This window comes from Tyto alba, unplaced genomic scaffold, assembly GCF_018691265.1.
Source record: "Tyto alba isolate M040663 unplaced genomic scaffold, T.alba_DEE_v4.0 Super-Scaffold_7, whole genome shotgun sequence".
Classification (NCBI taxonomy): domain Eukaryota; kingdom Metazoa; phylum Chordata; class Aves; order Strigiformes; family Tytonidae; genus Tyto; species Tyto alba.
This window is the reverse complement of record NW_024881328.1, coordinates 28,411,802-28,433,955: the sequence shown is the minus strand read 5'-3', so window position 1 is coordinate 28,433,955 and position 22,154 is coordinate 28,411,802. Positions and strand designations below refer to the sequence as shown.

General features: G+C 36.2%; 1 protein-coding gene across 9 annotated transcripts in view; it reads right to left on the bottom strand.

Annotated features, from left to right (window-relative positions):
* Positions 1-22,154, bottom strand: part of ABI2 (abl interactor 2) — a 71,847-nt gene that overhangs the window by 30,169 nt on the left and 19,524 nt on the right. For 7 of the 9 annotated variants that reach the window (XR_004409680.2, XR_004409681.2, XM_033010871.2 and 4 more), the window contains exons 2-3: positions 11,144-11,311; positions 2,548-2,724 (exon numbers count right to left, since the gene is read on the bottom strand). Coding sequence is in view for 7 of the 9 variants with exons in the window: in XM_033010871.2 (XP_032866762.2) it covers positions 2,548-2,724; positions 11,144-11,311 (345 nt within the window). In the remaining 2 variants the exon portion in view is untranslated. The remainder of the gene's footprint in view (positions 1-2,547; positions 2,725-11,143; positions 11,312-22,154) is intronic. The other 2 variants (XM_033010874.2, XM_033010878.2) reach the window with 1 other exon arrangement.

The following is a 22,154-nucleotide window of genomic DNA, read 5'->3' as shown; positions in this document are numbered from 1 at the left end:
CAGGAAACATTTGAAAAAAATTGAAAGCAAGTCTCTTTCAGACAAAAGGTTCTTTAGATTTTTGCAGCACTGTAGCTTCAGGGAGGGAAGATGAGGAGGGACTGCTGGTATGATATAGTGACACTTAAATTCTCCCTCGCCTATTAAGAAACCATATTGTAGAGTACTTTTTCCTGAAGACAGTATCATCTACTGATGCTTCAAATATCTGAACGGAAGGAGTAGGCGCTCAAGTGCCTATACTACTTCTCTCAACATGGGATACTGGATTTCTCGGTCAAGGATGCCCTCTTTTTCTCCTGTATTATTCTCTGTCCAGTTTGCCATCTTTCTCAGGGTTGCAATGAATGCCTGCTGCATTTGATCTTTGACTGTCCTGACAATGTATAATTCTGGGCCTAAGTACTAGAGGGGAAGTCCTATACCAGAAAAAGCAGAAAGAGGACAAAGAATGCAGACTGAGGCACTTTGATGCTAACTGAAACCTTAATGCTGTTTATGCAGTAACTCCTTCTGAATACTTATCTGAACAGAAAAATGCCACAGCTCAAGCAATAAAGACCTGTAAGTAGGCAAATTTAAAGCTCATGTGCCTTTTCTTTTTTTATCCTTGTTTTCCAGCCAGAGATCTAGTAAACTAATCTGTATTTACTCAAGCAGAACAAAAACAACAGGTTCATAAGCACAACTGGATACTTTCTCCCCATCAGCAAGAGAGTGGTTCTTTCTTCTGTGCTGAACACAGGATTAACCTGATTGGAACACATCTATGGATCTTAAGGATAGCATAATTTCCAATTCTGTTTCTTGTTTCACAGGTTCACAATACTTTTTCATTTTCTAGATAAATACAGTACATTGTAAATATCATTTGTAAGATGTTTCAAGCATATCACAAGCATAACAAACGGATGCAAATACACATTTGAGTCATCATCCATTTGATGAACTATGTTCTTTCAGAAGAAGGTAATTCATTGCATCACAGTATGATTCTGCTACACTGAAGTAAATGGGATACCAATTATAATGGTTTAGAGCCAGTGCTAAATAAGATTGTGCTGCAGAGCAATTAAAAACTATTCTTTAATGAGTTCTAAAATAATCTCCTTAAAACAAAAGTGATCATTAAAATATTAGCAACAGTAATCCTACAGGTTAATATGCTCTATCCATACCCAGGAGTTCTGCTGACCTGCAAATTCAAAATTTAGAAGAACTGGCAGTAGATGTTAACACAAGACTGACTGATAATAATTTCCTGGTCAAAACTGTCATTATTAATGTTGGGTTCTTTTTGCTTCGTTTCATTTTCCAAATCAAGCTTAAAGAGTCACTTGTCTTTTTAAAATCTGTTTAGAGTTACAAACTGAAGTTGACTCTTCTGGTAAGAAATGGGGAAAAAAGACTTTCTGTTAACAAACAAGATGTTGAGAAGACCTTGAGTAAAATTGCTTGGGAGAGATATTTAAATCAGAGTGTTCAGAATTTTAATTTTAAGAGTTTGGTTAAACAACCTATTGCCATTTAAAAGGCTATCCAAGCAGACAGTTCAAATTGAACAACATATATAACCTAATGAAGTTAGGTGTCAAGCAGAAGAAATTTGACTGGAAGAAGCATCTTAACCTTACTGCTACTTAGCTGGTTTACAGATTTGTTAATTTGTCATGTAAAAATGACACTGCTTTGTGTTATTTACCTTTCTTCTCCTGGAACCTTAACGCTGTCAGTGTTCTCATTTCTGTATTTGCTTTCCTGGCAGCACAAGTTAATAATGAGCTCATACCTGCTAAGACTGTGTTTACATTCAGGATGTGCATTTAAAAATGCATAGCGTATCTCACACATGATATTGCTGCTGTTGTGTACACTGATCTAACACTTGCATACAACAGCCACCAGTTCTGTCTCAGCCTGATCTTTGCCCTGAAATTCCTCCTTTTTTCCTCATCCTAGAAGGCAGAACCAGCTGGCTTCAAACTTGGCAGCAATATTCCAATTCTGAAACCCCATACGGCACAAAAGTTGTAGAGAGCTCATTTTAACAAAGCACATCACAGGATATGGCATAACTGACTCTGACAGAAAAAAGAAAAGGGAACACATAATACTTCTCATGCAAACCCTTTCTTTGGGTGAGCTTCAAAGTAAACCAGTGGCAATTACAGCTGGATGATACTTTGTGGAGCTAATTCAGGCAGAAAAAGTGAAGGTCATTAGCTTTTCAGTCTCCAGTTATATCCCTGGAAACTGAGGCAAACAGTAATAGCAGCATCACACAAGTAGGTATTCAGAAGCATTTTACAGGTGAGACCCATAGTTTCAAAAATCCTCAGAAATAAGATTCAGTGGGTTTGCAATGTTTAGAAATAGTGGGGCAAGGGAATGGAAAGGGACAACTGCAAACTGGACTCCTCTTATGCTTATAGACACACTGACCAGGCAAGGAGAAACTGGTATTTTACCATAAAAAGCATCAAGTTATTTTGAAAATATACAAAGACAATGTATTTGCAGTTTGGCTGTTTTAACAATATCACCTACCTTCACTCCATGTCCAATATCATCTAGAATTGTATAATCAATAGGTTTCCTGATGTAGCGAACTGGTCGCTCCAAGTTAGCTGGTGCAATGATTTTGTGAGTTCTTGAGGTGTTTTTGTTTGTAGTCAAGATACCAATTTCTCTTCTAGCAACTTTCTCTTTGTGAATGTCCACCGTCTACAAAAGACGCAGTGTATTTACTAACAGTGGTATGCATTTGAATAGAGTCAGTATAAAAAAAAATTGAATCAGTTCCAACATGTTGAAGATCCCTGTATACTGTGTTAAACATCACTACGTATACTTGATTATATCATCTTTGTTCAATTTATCATTGAACTTGCCACCTCTAAACTCACAGTAATAGCTATAGGTTCTCTGGGTTTTCTGTTGCTCTCATTCTTTACAGTTCAGCAAAATTCTATCTCCCTTCCATTCGTAGTAGCTCCCATTAATTTACTGACACTGTTTTATATGATTCCTTCAATTATCATTTTTCATTTCACAATTGCTCTCTAAGCTTGTCTTTGAAATAGGCTCCAACAACTAGAAGTGTAAGGATACCTTCCCAAACCTTCACTTTTATGACCTGAAAAAAAATCATAACCAACTTTTCTTACACTGTGAAACAGTTTGCTAAACTAGGACTGTTAGTCATATGAAAGAATAAAATTTCATTCAGACAAATCAACAAGGTATTTCAGTCATTACAAATCACTCATCACAAAGCAATGATTAGATTTTAGAAGGTGTTCAATACTAATTTATTCACAATGAGTCGAGTGGTTAAGCTCAGTGCTTCACTTCGTATGCCTAAGGCCAACACTGAAAATCTCTCCGCCCTCCACGTATTACAGAGTACCATAGGAGAATCTCTAGTGTAAGACACAGCCCTGAGGAAAACCGATTGCCTAAAAACATGTACTTGAATTTTATTTGGTAACAAGACTAGGGAAAAGTTAGTAAAAAGTCTATCTATCCCTTTCAGGAAAGTAAAATCTCTTAAATCATGGTGCACAGAGTTGCTTGCATCATTTAAAACAAAAGTAACTCTTTGCTCACAAAACAGCTTTCCTTACAGTACATTTGCCAGAGTTGTGAATGAACATTTTAGCTACAGGCTAAAAAAAGTAAGAAAATAGCCAGAATCATCACCATTAGAATTTCTAAACATTCACAGGATTTCTCATTACCACTTCAGTGATCATGAATGGTACCAGAAAGACTTCTCACAGTTAGGAGACGGGCTCTGTAGTAACTAAGGAAAAGGTACAAATGAGAACTCATTTTCATAACAGAAATTTTTAAAATTTTATTTTTCTGTGGGGAAGGATTGGGGCAGTGGGGTTGGTTACACTGCTTTACTCTTTTGTTTGTGTTGCTGATAAAACAAGCAAAATGGACCCTGTATTATGTCATCATCACAACCTTTAAAACTACAAAAATTATAAAAACAAAACAAGAACATTTCCAATAAGTTCTTTCTTCACATTCTTTCCAGAGAATTTCCATAACTACCAGGGGCATTATAAAGAAGATTAAATTACTATCTATCAAGATTAGCTAGTATTTTGCAGAGACATATTTTCAAAATCTTGCAACTTTGCTAAAATTAAGCCCTAAATACAGCTTTGTCATGTACGTTTCTGCCACCTCTAGTACCACCGGCCTAGAACTGTAAGGTTTCTACTAAAGTTGCACAGCTATTTCTTAAAACAAAGCTACAGAAAAATAGATTATTCAAGGTCAAAATATGTTGGTAAATCACTCTTTGGAAAGCTCGAGTTTGTTGAACAATGATTTGAAATGTAATAGGGGTATTTAAACTATCTGGGACATCCTCCATCACCCTCACGAAAACGCATCCAGATCTGACCAACATATAAACTCTGCAGAAATTCACAGTTCACACATGCTTAACAAACACATATATTTCTAGGACTACTTAACAACTAAACCACTGTCCAACCAATTCTGCCAAAGTCCTCTGTGAAGCTCCCTGAGATGACCAGATCTATATACCATCCCCCAATGCAACAGTGGCGATCAGATGTTCACAGCTCTTATGGTATTATAGATTGTACACCACAGCACAAACAGAGCACATAAACATGTTCCAGGCCAGAGTACCAAAGTGTAACATTCTGCATCAGGGTAAGAGTCAGTATTTTATCCACTGCCACAGGTTTTTATCCCTTCTCTGTGTCAGATCTTTGCTTTTGCAGCATAGTGGAAGGAGAATTTCTGGAACAAGCAGCAGTGACACCAAGGAGATCATCTATGGAATCCTCACCTCACTTGTTGAGGAGTTAGAAAGCACATACTTTCTTGATAAGCTAACGATACGTGATTGCAACAACTTGGAGGACAGTCTCATGTTTTACACCACTGAAGAATTCAATCCCTACAATTATCTCAGACTCCATCTGTGATCCAGACGTGTCACTAGAGAACTGCAGAAACATTACACTGACTCTTGTATGTTCTTTGTCTCACAGGCCGCTGATACCCTTTGCTAGAATGTTAAACAACCTCAGCTGCAACAGCAGCTGTATCTCAAATGCTGTATGATGTTTCAAATGTACCGAAACATCAAAATCTTATGGGTCTGAATCTAGTCATTCAAAACTAGTTTATGCCTTGGACACTACACTCTTAAAGCCTTAACTTCAGTTTACAGATTAGAAAGAAAGTAAAGTAATTAGCGTAGTATTGGCAAGATGATTTCTTCCTTTCTCTCCATTTCAAGTGCTTGACCTCTGCAACTTTTAACATGTTCTTTTAGTATCTTCTTATGCAATTATATATAAATACAATGTGAGTACAAGTATTTAATGCACATGTTATTGCAGTGATGGTATCTTGGCACTGTGGAAACTTGTTTCCATGAATGAAAAGTGTATTTTTAAAATTATTCATAGGAGTTGTGAGTACAACTGATTTCCTTAAGGACTACGGTGATCAGTGAGTCATGACTACAGTAACAAACAATGAAATGTGTAAAACCTAATTAAAACCTGAAGTTCATCTAATGGGAATTTTCTTGCATGATGATTCAGAACATCTCTTTTACCTTGAATAGCTATGGAACGAGTAAGAGCATAAAACCAGCACCTAATACTGGCGCATACTCCTAAAATTGTATTGAGAAACATTTTGCTGGCAGGTTTTTCAAAATTTTAATTTTCTTGCTTAGTAGACTATTGGAGTCATAAGATATTAAGACACCTATAAAAACAGCAGAAAGGAACACTGAGGTATTTGATTAGTAGAAAAAGTAACAAAGATTAACCTGCTACTAAAGAAAACAAAACATCCTCAACACACAGGTAATTATTGCCTCCAGCACCAGTATAAATCCCTTAAGTGAGACAGGACCATGCTAGCAGAATATTTATTCGGCAGTTTAGAAACTTCTACTGAGAAGGTTCTGGGGGTTAGATCTGGACTAACGTAACACCTGGCTTGGAAAGTCTGTCAGGAAAAGCAGATGGGATACACTATGCCCTTCTATAACTTAAAACACTGTTTCCTAACATGCAATTTCAGACTCCTGGCAGCATCATTACACATTTTTTCCACTCCGCATAGATCCATTTTCTTTGGTAAAAGCTTTTAAATGACAGTTTGTTAGAGGTTAGACTCATTACTATCATCTTCTCATATGCTTTCCAAGATGCCCGCAATAAGCCAAGAGATAGCTTAAGGGGAAAAAAAAAAACCAAGTATAAACCACTGTATTTTTTCCTATTAGGAAGTTTCTGGACATTTTGAAACATCAATTTTCCATATCAAATTCAATAAAAACAGCCTTAAGATCTGTAAATATTAAAATAGAAAAAACATTAAACCATTTCTGGCATTCCAAAGTTAACACTATTTATCACTTCAAAGTCACTGAACTCAAAGTTCTGAGAAGAGAATATTACCTTCTACCCATATGTGAAATTTCTCTAAGTCCTAAGTTAACACTTGTGCTGGCTTTGGCTGGGACTGAATTAATTTTCTTCACAGTAGCTACTATGGGACCATGTTCTGGATTTGTGCTGAAAAGTGTTGATAATACAGAGTTGGTTTTGTTAGTGCTGAGCAACCTGACAGAACCAAGGCCTTTCCTGCTTCTCACCACACCCCACCAGCAAGGAGGCTGGCGGTGCACAAGGAGTTGTGAGGGGGCACAGCTGGGACAGCTCTCCCCAACTGACCCAAGGGATATTCCACACCATATGTGTCATGCTCAGCATATAAAGCTGAAGGGAGGTTGCTGGGAGGGCTGCTGCTTGGGGACTGGCTGGGCATCAGTCAGTTGGTGGGAGTAACTGTTTTGATTTGCATCACTTTGCTTTCTTGGGTTTTATTTCTCTCTCTTTGTTATTTTCCTTTTCATTACAATTTATTATCATCATCATTATTATTTTATTTCAATTATCACAGCTGGTTTTATCTCAAACCGCAGGTTTTCTCACTTTTATCCTTCTGACTCTCTCCTCACAACCTCCTGGTGGGGAGTGAGAGAGCAGCTGTGTGGTGCTTAAGTTGCTGGCTGGGGTTAAACCACAACAGCACTTTGAAAGTAAACTGTAGTGAAATTTCAGAAATAAAAGTCTCCAGAAGCCTTGATTTCTTCTTCTTCTCAAGACACACTAATTTAAATGTATCATTTTATTGTCAGTCTGGGCTTTTAAAATTCAGTTTAAAAAAAAAAAAAAAATCTTAGAAGAAAACATTGCTTAAATACATTGTTGCTGGGATTTTGGTTTTTTTTTGTTTGTTTTTTTTTTTTTTTTGTTTTGTTTTGTTTTTTGTTTGTTTGGTTTTTGTTTGTTTGTTTGTTTTGTTTGGGTTTTTTTGTTGTTGTTTTTTGTGTTTGGTTTTTTTTTTAATATAATTTGATAGAATTTAAACAACCTAATTGCAATTATGTTGAAAACTGGATTATTACTTTAAAATGACTGACTGATTTTGACATGTTAGAAATGTGACATTAAATGCTTCAACTCAAGCTGTATGTAATTTATACACAAAGAAAGAGGTCATAATGATATAAAAATGCTGAAAAGCTACTTGCTCCATAAACCAGTAATATATACTGTGGAAAATTATACTTGCATCACCATTTTTGAAAGAGTTTGGCTGTTCTTGTAACTTGCAAGAATAAGACAACTGAAAACGGTTACAAGCCCTTACTGACTTATCAATGGAAGGTCCAAGGGAACTTCCCTGCAGAGACCAATGAGCTCATATGTGCTGCCACAGTTCAGCTAAGGAACGCATGCTGACTACAGAAAAGTTCAAGTCCTATTCTCATGGCCAATGGCATGGACATCAGATTTTGTAAGTGGAAGATGAAGCAGATTTCTCCGCCATGCAGCGCCATTGGAGATAACTCATCACTATCACTCATCTTTGTGTAACATGCTTGTTTATATAATTAGCAGCACAGAACAGTTTTACAGATGACCTTGCTAACTAAGAGTATTCTATAACTAAACCTGAAAAAATATTTTTCATCATACAAATATTAAAAGCTGAAAATCTGCCAGATTAATTTAAAGAATTTGGATGTTAGCAGCATTTCACAGTGTCTGCCAACTTGAAAATGTAACAGAGTTTTTTTAACAAGTACAAATATTTATTCAAATGATCTCTATTTAGGATTTAAATTTTCAGCCAAATATGAAACACTGCATATCATCTAGTTCTGGACAAGGTTCAAGAAGGCAAATAAGAATAGATTCATCAGCTTTCAGACCAAATCAAAATAACCCTAAATTTTAAACCAATAGGATTTATTCACTTGCATAAAAATAGTTTCAGTGGTAAGAATTTCCTTATTTCAGGACCTATATATAATCTGAAAAACCACAAATCATTATCAGCTTCCTTTTCAGCTCTTTGATTAAGTTGTCATTTAGAAGGAAACACAGAATGCCAATTTATATCACTTTCTACCAATGAACAGAGAACTAGAATATTTTATCATCTGAAGTTAATCACGTCTCTTCCAGTTTGAGCTACACTTGAACAAAACAAGCACTTGTGAAAAAGTTTTCTTATCAAGAGCCAAATGATTTTCTTACCTTCTTTGGAGAATATATGGAATTCCAAATCAGACTTAAAAGCAGGATTACACATCCAGACATCATAATTTGCAATAGTGTTTTCTAAACTTAAATATCAATACCCAATAACCAAAGCATTCATGCAATAATGCACTGCGAGCAGATGGTAATTATCAACCTGTTTTCTGTTCTACATTACTGAGATCATTTCAAATCAGACTGACTGAAATCATGATTCAGCAAGGAGGTATTATACCATGAGGCCTTTTAAGTGATACTAAAAACAGTCCACTAAACTTCACATACAACATAAATACCAAGGAAGACTTCTGCAGGTTAGGCTTGTTCCAGGGGAATATAATGAAATTTCCTGAAAATAAATTATTTATTACACAGAAACTGTGACAAAATAAATTCATTTTTTAAAGAAAAATAACCACTGAAATTAAGACAGATAATATAACCATCTACAACATTGGTATCATGGAATGAAGCCATCTCTGAACATACTGAATTCAACTTTATGAAGTTCCTTGGATCAACAAACTTCATATTTGCAATATGCAAAATTCAAATACTTTCTGCTCCTCTGATATCATTTCTTCCACGGAGATTTGGGGAGCATCCTACATATGGATGATACAAACTTAAAAAAAACAAAACAAAACAAAAAAACACAACCAAACTCAATTTTCAATTTTACAGTCATATTTGAAGAAAACAAAACAAAAAAAAAAAAAAAACAAAAACTTTTTTTTCTATCGTTCAAGTGCAGCCTATGAATTTTGGAAGATACATCATCTTATGTGTTGGGTGCTGATAACTCAGTGCTCCATATTAAATAACTAGCCATTTTGTACAAACGCTAAAGACAATCTAATCTAGCATCTCAATCTGCATGAGTCTCAGTTTCCCAGAAGGAAAAAATTTTAAATGTTATGTCCCTTTCCCCAAAAGCTACTTTACAGAAACTGTGAACTCTTAATATTTTTATTCATACACTGTCTTCTGCATCAGACTCTCAAACAGCTGAAATACTTTCCAGCTTGTACTAGCCTGTCAAGAAGCACATACATACACACACAAGCACACACACGCATATATGCACACAGAGGCACATACACAGCATATATACTGAACATATACATACGCACACATACAGAGTAATTTGTGACATTTTCTGGGGGAAAAAAAATTAATTGAATTGTCTATGGATTAACAAAAAGCATGTAGCAGAAGAAATCAAACTTCTTAGTTTATTTTTGAGGATGCAGTTGCATGAGATAACTGAGGCAATCTAACACTGCACTACTACCAGAAGGGAAAATCCTCCCCACATCTTCCTTTGCACCTGCTCTGGAATTCATCTGAGCCCTCAGTGAGCCAATTCAGCCCATTAAGACACCATAAAATTAATCACTTCTTTTGCTGGTTCAAAACTCTACTAGCTCAGCAACCCTTTCAGCACCAGCAAATTAGCAGATCAACTCTATCAGCTTTTTTCCTACCTTATAGATCTCCTACTTTCAAATGTCTTTCTAAATACCACAGTATTCTTTATTTTAATTTATGACATTATCACATGGAGATTAAGAAACCCTAGCAGCCAAAATGTATTGGTCAAATAAGAAACAAAATATTCTTTAAGGATGCCAACCGTCTCTCCAGTAACAGAAAAACAGAAAGTGCTGTATCCTTGTTCTTAATTTCTCTTTTAATCCATCATTGGCATGTAAACCTCCACTAAATGCATTATCCATCCTTGGCCCATTCTGGCAGTCCAAATTCCCTCATCAGTGTGGTGATGGGACATGGGTTCCTTGATAGTAGCAGTTTAGTTTATTGCTGCTCAGAAAAACTGCAAGCAATGGCAGGAGTTCTGCAGCCATACACAAACTCAAAACATTAATTCTGACTTCTGTTCCTTTCATTGGTCATTACAAAGCACACTTTATTAAGAAAAGCCAGAAGCAAACTATTTTTGTCATCTATGTGCTTTTGTCATTAGAGGCCAGTATTACAGTAGCAGGAAAAGTAAAACTATTACAAGTGTTGTTTTCCATCATCCATTTCATAGTTCGTTCTTTTAAGTGCCTGTAGCCAGTAAATACCAAGTACAGTACACCACCAAATACGAGTTGGAAAGCTTAATCTGTCCCTTAACATAATATACTGATTTTTTCATTAGCAATTTCTGTGCTTTTCACTTTTGCAGAATGGCTCCCTCTCCAAACAATAAACTGGCCAAGAATACATTTAATCTCTTACCCTACATAAAATGCTCACACTAACACATATATACAATCAAATAATGAGACACATTTCCAGAATTAACATGAGATGAAATGCATCCTTCGGTTTTCAAACGTGACTATTTTTCTCATTCACAAAATGTCAGGTGAGTTTTACTTGCTATGTCATTTCAACAACAAAAAGAGGAAAAAAACCCAAACAAAACAAAACCCCCACACACAAAAAACCCACACACAAACATAAACCCCACCCCCACCCCACAACAGGAAAAAAAGACTCACTTGTGAAATATGGTTGATTGAAGATTCCATGCGTCGAAGTTGGGATGCCTGGATATCCAGCATTTGGAGAACATTGTTGGCCAAAGTGTTGATCAGATAGGCTACGCTTGCTAATGACTGGGTTGTGTAGGCTTTGGTTTCTTCCAGGGCTCGCTGCTTATCTGCAGACTAAAAGCAGAAATAAAAGGTTATTTTAATAAAATCTCTCACACAGATTCTTGGAATTAACTCCTTTTGCCTGTCTTTAAAGGACAAAGAATTATACAAGTCAAACTAATCCTACATCAAAGTTACCATTTTTCCTCCTTTCCATTCACTCCAGAAAAGACACTTTGTATGTTTAGAGTTTCTATACTTTATAAAAGGAACTAAGCTAGTATACAACATCCTCATCTTTTATCTAAATGCTTAAAAGTGCAATCTTTTATACTCTATTTTAGCAATAAACTTTAAAAGAACTCTTTTATTCTTTAGTTTTTATAAACTTTGTACTAGTTGAATATAAACTTTGTGCTTCTATTAGATCTCATAACAATCAGCAAAGATCTGTCAAACACCCTATCCCTCATCTCTCCCAGTTATTCAGACCTCATTATTGCCACAAATGGTCATTCACAGTGAATGAACTATAATTATTCCCTTAAAATGGTAACTGAATAGAATGTGAGAGGAATAATTTTTAAAAAGAACAAGTCCATGTTTTCTTTTTAAACATGTTTTGTGCTTTTTCACATTGTCAGTATTTTATTCTAAGAAGAATTAGTATGATCCATTTTTCTAGTAGTAGAGCACCTAAAAATATTTAGGCTATCAAGCCAGAAGATATCCCTTAGATGCTTAAGAACATACATTTCAAATAACATTAAAAATAATAAGCTAAGGGTCTGGTTGTCAGGGTTCTGCGTTTCTCCTTGAACAACAGTTAACACCACTAAGATCTAATTCAGTATAAATAATAGAGATTACAGCACTGGTAAAACATACAATTAAGATGCTAAGAAACTTTCCAATTTCCAAGGCTGTGGAATACACTGAATTTCACTTTTATATGATCTTTAGCCACACCTCACAGGCTGATAGTGCTGTTTCTAAAGCAGCAGTTGACAAATGTTCTCTACTTCCACTTGCCATCATAATACTACATTTAATAATTTCCTTTCATTTATGTATTATTCACAGAGGTTGGGTATCAAGATTCAAAAAATGTACTATTATTAGAGGGAGAATATAAAGTCATCCCATATCTTCCAGCACAAGCTGAATTTACCCTCCATTTTATATGTACTTAAGCAGTTTTTCCTAGCCCAAGATACTTCCTGAGACCTGTCTTAAGAGAAGGTTGCTAGCTTTCAAGAATAAACAACCCCACACATGTAAACACAGACACAGGACTTCAACAAAACTCACATGAAAGATACTCAGTACTTTTTCTGTCCTGGCAACCTCTCCGGTGTCCGCAAACAGCGGTAACTTCGTTGGCCTGTTAGCATTCCTCCTTCTTGCAGGCCACACTGGTACCACTTCCTAGCCTGCTTCCAGAAAGCAGGACAGCAGGAGTTGCTGTTCAGCCATATAAGAGAGCTCCCGTGACGGTGCAGGAGGGGAGGAATGCTGTAGAAGGTAAGAATTCTTGCCTGGCTGTTTTTTTCCCATGCATCTGACAAAACCAGACCCAGCAGAGAAGGAACTGAAAATTTTAGGAGACAGCTTCTCCGGGCACTGTATGATGATGTTCCCCAACAGAGCATGCTTGTAAAGGCTGCCTTATATCCAACTATAAAGAAGTTAGATAAATCCTATCCCCAGACCCCATTTAAGAAGTCATTACTTTTAGCCAGCTGGATAGCATGTCTTTCATACAGAAGAGCTCCAAACTGAGGTTAGGGACTCCCAAATGAAGGAATACGGAGCTCTTTCCCTCTACTCTCACATTGTTGGTTTATAAATGTACTCTATCTTTCCCTCTCCCTACTTATAACCTCATCTCAGTCTGCAAATATCACTACAGCAGACATAGTACCACTGGACACTTTCACAGCCATTCAAACAATTTCTAAATAGCAATAATAAAAATGACCAGAAACTTGTCAGTATTGCTCTGCAGCTGCCGACAGACTATTTATAAAAGCAGAAACTGCTGATTTACATTAGCACACTGTACATCCACAGTAGCTGAGTAGAAGCCAGGAAACAATTTTGTTTTTGTTTTTTGTTTTTTTTATTAATAGTCAAAGTATTTGAGAACAAAAGGAAAACAATCTATAATTTTAGAAATTATGAGCCTCAGCTATGGCTTTACTGCTTAAAGAAGCACAAATATGAATATGTGTTCAGAGCTAGTCCTTCCACTGATATAACTAATAGTTAAATTCAAGTCACCCCCAGTCACACCAGTTCAAACCAACGAAGAACTGGCTTCTCACACATTAAAGATCTCATAAAACAACGTTATAAAGCTTTTTGGAACTGTTATTAGCACAAAACCCCATTTTTGATTGAGAGGTCTGGTTTGTGTATTTGGCTGATAACCTGAACGACTATGATTTGCTCTGTATGCCTTCATACAGAGCCCCAAATTCTCTGAAGCAACCTCCACACTCCTGCCTGGCACAGCAAAATTGAAGTTTGAACTCTCTCCCTGTATCCTGAAAGGTGCAGAATGTGTTGAATTTTCAAATTACAATTACTGTTGAACCTCCTATTGTCAAGCCATTTCACAACAACAACAACAAAAAAATCTAATTAATGCATTTTAAAACAACCAAGTTTACCCTAAAAAATTCCAAGAGATGAAAACTTGAGTCTCACACAATGACTAGGAAAACCAGTCTGGAATACTTAAAGCAAAGCTAAAGTTCCCCTGTGGAGATATAGTAAGTGCCATTTAAAATTTAACTTGAAATGATAAGCTGTGTTCAGCACGAAATTTAACATTTAATTTGGAAAGTAGATTTCCAGAGATGCTGTCTTATCATACACTCCTATGTATCAAGCTCCTCGTGTATATTCCCAACAGACATCAGATTATACTGCTTACAACTGTTACCATGCTCAAACCTCGCAACAGATTTAGACAATTAAATGGTACACTCATAACTATCTGAGTATGCAGCTATGTAACTAAAGGGATTTCTGCAAATAAGAATTATTTCAAGTTTTCAGTAAACCAAATTCAAACATAACTCTCAACAGACTAAGATCTGATACTGTGATCTTCAGAACGCCAAAATACCAGTCAACATGCTTCATACCTGACTGTAAAGTGGGAAAAAAGTTATTTCAATATCCACATCTACCAGAATTCTCTAGTGAAAGATAAAAATACCAGTTTGGCCCTAATCAAACTGATCGCCTCCGTGCAGTAGCTTCTGAAACCTATGGAATACTGTTTCTATGTAGAATATTGAAAACAAGAGAAACCTATTCTACTACGTTCATTATAATGAAATGAAGTCTCGTTACTGTGAATACTTAGGGACATTAACCAGAGTCCTTGAAGCCCTTCAGTTCTCAGAAATGTTGCAGTCAGCATGATCAGGAACTGGTAGCAAGTATGTTTTCAGCGTCATGACCTAAATTAAATGCCATCAAACAGACTACTGAATATCTCCCCGTTTTAAAGTATCTTTAATCTAGCACTCACACACATAAAATTCTGCATGCCTATGAAAAAAAACCAGACATCATAATATCTATACGCACATGGCTGTTAGGGAAGCAATGTTTCCAACTGTTAGATCAGCTTGATCTGTACTTTTTTTTAATGGATATTACACTTAAAATTTCAAAGACATTGTTTGACATATAAATCTTCTACACCACTGCCAACATAGGCAGCCTCTCATTCCTAGTCCCAACACATCCATTCCTTTGTGATACTACTGTATTTGTAGGGCCATATAGTGGACTGAGTACCTAATCTAGTTTACAAATAACCTAAGAATCAAATGGCTATTTTCAACTCCATACCATTCAATTCCATTACCTTCCCTGCCGTACAAACTTGCAAACACTTGCCCTAGCAAAACTAAGTAGATACCACGAAGGAGGAGCAAATCATTTTTACGGAATTAGTTTGAGCAGTTAATCATGTTATGGAGACTCAGGTTCTAGTTTGATCAGCAGTACCTGTGGAAATAGAGGTCCCCAAAACAAACTGCACACTCCATTTACTATAGTGAATTGGACCAGGAAGCCAGTCTGAAACAAAAATTATCTGATCCACAAAGCAAATTATGAGTTTTCCCTCATCCAAACCACTGCATAGCCACAGAAAACCAAGGAAGCACACAATCAAGAATAAAGAGGGAAGAACTATCCAGTTGCTCTGTTTGCTAGCAAAAAGGAACAAGTGCTGTGAAGTAGACATCACTGCAGTTTTGTCAGCCCTCCACTACCTATATTTTGATTTTCTTTCACAAGACCTGTCCACAGTACCTCATTTGTTTCCCTTAATATTTTCCCATTAACTGTGTTAAGAGCACTGCTGAGTCTCTACATCCTAAACTTCTACCTTCAGCTTTTCAAACAATATTAAGAACATACTAGAGAATCACAGCTGGATCATCTTTGCAGTCTTAAGAAGATAAAATGTTCGGATCACTGATGTCTTCTGTGCCCACATTACCCAATTTACATGCAGCAGCTCCGCATCTATTCTGTTTATCATTTTTCTCCACACAATGCACACATCAGGTAGTCCGTGATGAGTCACAAAGCAACATACTTTTCTCCTGCTCTCAGCAGTAAGAGCACTACTTTAACTCACCAGAGAGAGCTCATCTGATGCTCCTGCCAACCACGTATGGGGTGAGGATGGTGTCAGCTACTACTGGGACAGGCTACATCTGCTGCTGCTGGAAGCAGTACACCATGCACCTAGACACAGCGGCAGCCCAGCTCTCTCCTGGAGAACGCTTTCCATTTGTAGGAAAACACTACAAAATAAGTTGCTTTGCCTCCTCCAGAAAACAAAACAGAACAATCATATTTCACAAGATAGATCCAGTCCGAGACGTAGACTACAGAGACTACTCTATACAAAGCTGAACTTTTAAATAACAGGAAGAGATAAAAATCATTCAAGTCAGCTACAAATGTAGCTTCAGACATTCACATTCAGACTTCATATTCTGTCAGAAAAGGCATGTATTATATCCTCAGTGCTTGTTTTCAGACACTGGAGAATTGTTAACAGTTTCCACTACTACATGCCAGTCCAAACAAAGGTGGACACAAAGTCTAACACAGCTCAGGAATAATGATACAAATGTTCATCTGAAAATATTTCTCATTTTCATATTAGATCGTATAACACAAATTGCTAGCATTGGAAAGGATGTGGAATTCAACCTGCACTAAGTGGAAAGATAACTACTTTTTTATGTCAGGATGCAGAGACTAGGCATCACTTTTTCTAGACACTGTGAAAGTTCCATTGACATACCACATTTACATTACCAGATTTGGATAAGAAATGGCCTGGGTTGATGACTATATAAGACATCCTTTTACTTCAGGAATTAAACCTCTCAATGTTTTTTCTCCTGCCTAGGAAAAACCAAACTTTTGCATCTATACAAGCAATATAAAGACAAATTACAAAGAAGAAAAAATTATACTGAATGGAGAGTGTGGAGCAGATAAGAGAATAAAACATGCAGTAAGGTATGCAAAATACCAAAATAATGGCAGTATAAACAGTAAAAGGCAATCTTACATGAATACAGAGCACAATGAACAGGGCTAAAAAGGAACCAAGAATTTAATGCATTCTCCCACCCCACAGTGAGATCTGCCAGAATAGAGTGATAAAGTCTGTTATGCCACTGTTAAGAACTTGAACAAATTGTACAAAAAGACAGCTATTAATGCAGAAAGAAATTCTACAAGGAAACAAATGATGGAAACAACATGAGCACTATAGTAAGATTTATGGAATATCAACCCAACTTGATGAAAGAATAAATGCTACCGAATGCTACAAATGGTACCAATGCTACCAAATTAGAAGGAAACAAAAGACTTCAAAGACAGCAACATGTTAAAAAAGAAAAATACAGCTCATTAATTGGAAAGAGCTAATTAAGAGAGGTCTTAAAGTAGTACATGAGAAGCAGCACTGAAAGCTGCTGGCAGTTTAGCTGGTTATTGTAGCTAGGTTTCTTTCCTGCTCTAATTCTACCAAAAAAAAAAAATATATATATATTATTTAACCATTAGTCATCATCAGCTTGGAAGTTCAAAGTTTTCAGCTGGGCTAATAAAGCTTATACAACAAATCCTATTAGATGAGCCAAAAAGTCTGGTCCTATGAGTTGATACAGAAATTGTGTTTCTTACTATAAAAGATTAACGCAAGTTGTTGCCTTTAATATCAATATGACAAAAAAAAAAAGTCTTCCAAGATTAATACTTAGTGTTGAACTGGGGGGGTGGGGGGGGAAGGAGAAAGAGCTTTTCAATCCCGAATCTACAATCACTCACAACTAACCTAAACCTAAAAAATCTCTTAGAAAAAGAAGAGTTCTGAATGGAAAAAATCTCAATTCATATTCAAATCAACTCTTCAGCATACAATGCATTTATGCAGTAATATTTAGGTGTCATGGTGGAAGCTGAAGTTAAATAGTTTGTCAGGGAACTAACTATACTGAAAGGTGTGTCCAGAATCTAGTAATCACTTCCCCAACATATACAGCATCACTTGCTGTTGTTCAAAACAGTGCTGTTTAGTGAAACAAAACTCATGTTTAATACATGTGACAAAAAAGTAACGGTGAAATTATAAGAATGAGACAGACGATTAGTTTCATTTAATCACTGTAAGTTGTTTCTTTTTCTTACTGTTAATACAAACCCAAGCAGACATTTGTCTTAAGACTACCAAGTAAAACCCCTCAGGTTTCTGTTGAGGTTGCATCAGCTTCAAGAAGCCTGAAGAACAAAAGCTGCATGCCACAGAGTTCAACAAGCTTTCATTATTCAGTGTGAAATGTGCCCAACTGCAATACTGACAAAGCACACTTCAGTTTTTCTGTGAAAAACAGGAGATTGAGCTCTTATATCATCCTTTCCATTTTAACTGTTGCTAAATTCCTTGAAGTTACTGAAAGCCTCATACATAATTAAATATTTTACACACATTTATTCAACTGCACAGATGGTATTTGCTTAGCCCATCCAAGCACTTTCTGAGGTCCTTTCGTAAGCTAGAAAAAATGATTGAGAAGAAAACTGAGCATCATTAATCCAATAATTATGCCAAAATTATGCCAGAAAGTTACATAACTGCCAGTGAAAAATACAATAGCTTTCTGTTTTAATAAACTGCCCCATTAAATACTTACTTGCTAGAGACTATCCCTTACTACTTTTTCACTAACAGAACTGCTCATTTCCAGCATGAAAAACATGTACCATACAAGTCATAAGCAGTTGGTCTGTAACATGCAGGTGAAGCAAGCATGAAAAAGCAGAAGCAATCGCTGACATGTAAGAACAGAAGGAAGCGAGATCTCTCAGAGCTCCTGAAAAAATAAATGCCACAGAACTACCAGAAAACCTCAACATTTCCTTTTTAGAGGTGCAGGAGGATCCATGTATTTTATTAGTACATTGAACACACAGGGAAACCCAGTCTACCTGTTCTTTATTATAACCAGAGCCCAAATACTTGTAGTTGAGGGTAGGGTTTTTTGTTCTCTGTCAATTGTAATACTATAATCTCTAAAGTATTCATGTCTACATGTAAACATCTTTACAGAGTTACTTATTCATATAATTACTGCTGTTACTTTAGGTAGAGGGGGGCTAGATTGTTTGCTTCATGACCCTACTCAAATGTATACACATTTATTTTAAAATTCAGGAGAGTTAGTAGTCATCTTGCCCATTTACATGTACTGTACACCCTAAACATTATGAATTAATCAAATGTTAAGAAACATAAAAAAACATTTCAGAAATGGGAAACACTTATTTGCACATACCCTTCCACAAACCCACTGACAAGTTCTCTGACAACTTTCTATTATTCTGCATTCAAAAGAATACACGAGCACCAAGATACACTTAGATCACTCAACAGAGGAAGAAACAAGATTAATGGGACTGGTAATTTGGCATAAAATTTAGTAGAAATGGTAGTTCTAGACTTTAGAGATAGAGTATTTTTCTTCACAATAATTTTAACATGATCTTATCTGGACAGCTAACTATAATTAAAGTAATCTGCTTGACAAGTCCTTGCCCCACCTGTGAAGAATGGAGCATGTTAGTCTCCTAATGACATAACACCTTTTTTATTCGTAAACTACTCGCAGAAGTGACAATACACAATCCAAGAATCAACACTACAATAAAACTTGAGTTGTGAGTGGACCATCCAGGCACAGAGGTTACAGTCAGGCATCTAAACCATCCCACCTTATAGACATCTGTCACACTCAAAAGTACATTTCTTCACAATTGCATCCAAAGTGTCTACCCAACACATAAATGGAAGCATTTAACTTGCTGTTCACACAAAGCACTTTTAAAATTTAAACACCTTTAAATGTGAAGTTACTGAAGTAAACTCTTCGTATACAATTCAAAAGAAATGGGATTGGGACTACTCTCATAGTACTGTGAATTCTGTATGTTTTATATCTAATCAAACACATCCCCTTTTGAGCTGAGTTCACGCAGTAATCTAAGCACAGCAATCAACAAAGCTGTATAAGGAACTTTGGCATTTAGGCCAAACATAAACATTACAGAAGATACCAGTTTTAGAATTAAGAATGCATCAAAACTATCGTTAGAGTTTATAATTCAAACAACATTCATAGAGCGAGCAATAAATGTGATATTTAAAAAAGAAAATCCATTTCCAAATGCAAGTTTAATTGCATTCATCATATTCCACTGATATGAATAAGGTTCTTTCATTTTTTAATAATTATTAAGATAATTTATCTTAATTTATCTGCATACTAATAACAAGCATGCTAGCTGAGGAATATACTCTCAATATTCATACTTTTGTGAGACATCAGCTTGCTGTTTTTCAGATTACTAAAAAACTGTAATGATGCACTAAATGTCACTACAATTTCTTGATCGTAAGTGTGACTTTCTAATTGTTAAACCATCTGAAACTCAGTATCAATAACCCGGTGCAGGTCAGTATCAGGTCATTCACATTATGTTGAAGTCTTTTGTTTTCACTGCAGTTGGTTCATTTCATACTTTCATTTCTGTGCTGAGCCTCAAAACACAGGTCTGATTAACAGCTAGGAAAGCTATCTTTCAAAGAAATATACATAAATCCTAGACTCCTAAATGTAAAAGCAACTTTTTAAAATACATACTGCATTCATGGCTGCCAGTGAGGGCAAAACTAACTCACAGGCTTGAAATCCATGACAAGAATATCTGTCTATTGCACCTAAAAGATAACAAACCATAGCTGTGGACAAGCACAGCTTCCCTGACATTTAATCACTTGCACACCACTGTTTTCATGGTGCCAGTATCCTTGCAACAAATCTGTCATCTGTTTCCCTTAACCCTCACCAGAATCAAACTTAATATTTATTTCCATACCTTCATAAGCACTGACCAGTTTTCACATGCACATGTCCTGCTCTCACCAAAACTGACAAGTTCCTATTCTTTGAAAGTAGAGCCAAAGAGTCCTGTTTATGCAAAAACAAAACAACAAAAACCCACAAAACAAAAACAAGGTATGTTGCATTCATATAAACCTACCAGACAAGGGTTGTTTGTTCAACACATAAATAATATAGTTTAAAATGACAGATCACAAGAAACTGAAGAGCATGAAAGCATCCCAATGTGTTTACATCTAAAATGTAGTTAACGATGTAGTTATATTAATAGTTATTCATCACTGCTTTACAGGATCAGATGTAGCTCTTGCTTGAGAAGCAAGCAGCAGTGAGAGAAACCTATTCCCCATGCACACTTAAGACTCACTGCTCATTCTGTTAATCAATGCAGGCTTCACCTTACTGTATTAGCTCTTCTGCAATAACACCGCTGAAAGAAGTGGATAATTTTCTAGTTCATACAACAACATAATTATTATTAGAGTTTCAAATACAAGGCCAATTTTGGCTTTAGTGCCAGTACAAAATCAACATATTTGTGGCCATAAGAGACCAAGTCAATACAAATGAGCTGAACGAAGAACCTCAGAAACCGCAAAGATCTGCAGGCTTAACTCTACTGTTTCATGTATCTGCTGTTCTACAAGCCTTCATCCACCCAGGCCGCTTTAGTGTGTGGAATTTTCATTGAGTGTACAAGTAAAAATCATTGATTAATTCAATTCAACTCAAATTTGATCTTACAGCTACTTGATAAAAATAAAGCAAGTCATTGTAGCATTTGCAAAAGTTACTTTTCAGATGCAAAGCGGCCTTCAGAAGTTACTACAAGCATATAGTAATTCTAGTGTACAAAAAATATCATTTGCACCAACTGTTTTCTCCTTAGCATTATCAGATGAACAGATTTTATCTCTCTCTCAAGAAATGTGACAAAATCTACCTTTTCTACGAAAGGATATCTATTTTGGCTTCCCAAAACATTATCCAGTCACTGGGGTTTATGTAACATCTGAGTTATTTCCCAACTTCTCCAGTTTCTTCATTCCACTATAAATTCTCAATTCAATTCATTACATAGCAACAACTGAGACCAACTAAGAGCTTTAATTTAGAATCACAAGCAGAGTTATCTGTGGCAGCAGAAGCAGGTTCTGCTCCCAATTGTCCACTGCCAGATACTACAGTCTCATAGCAAGAAAAGCTAAGTAGGACACGCAGCCATGTCATCCATCATCATAGTTGATAGCCTAATGTACTAATGTAATCAGTTAGATGGCAGGACAGCTTGTAATTGTCAGAGTGTAACTGTTGGGTTTAAGGGGAAGATATACACCCTATTCAGCCAGCAGCTCCCAGGAGAGGCAGGTAAATGCAGAGGTGACACCCACATC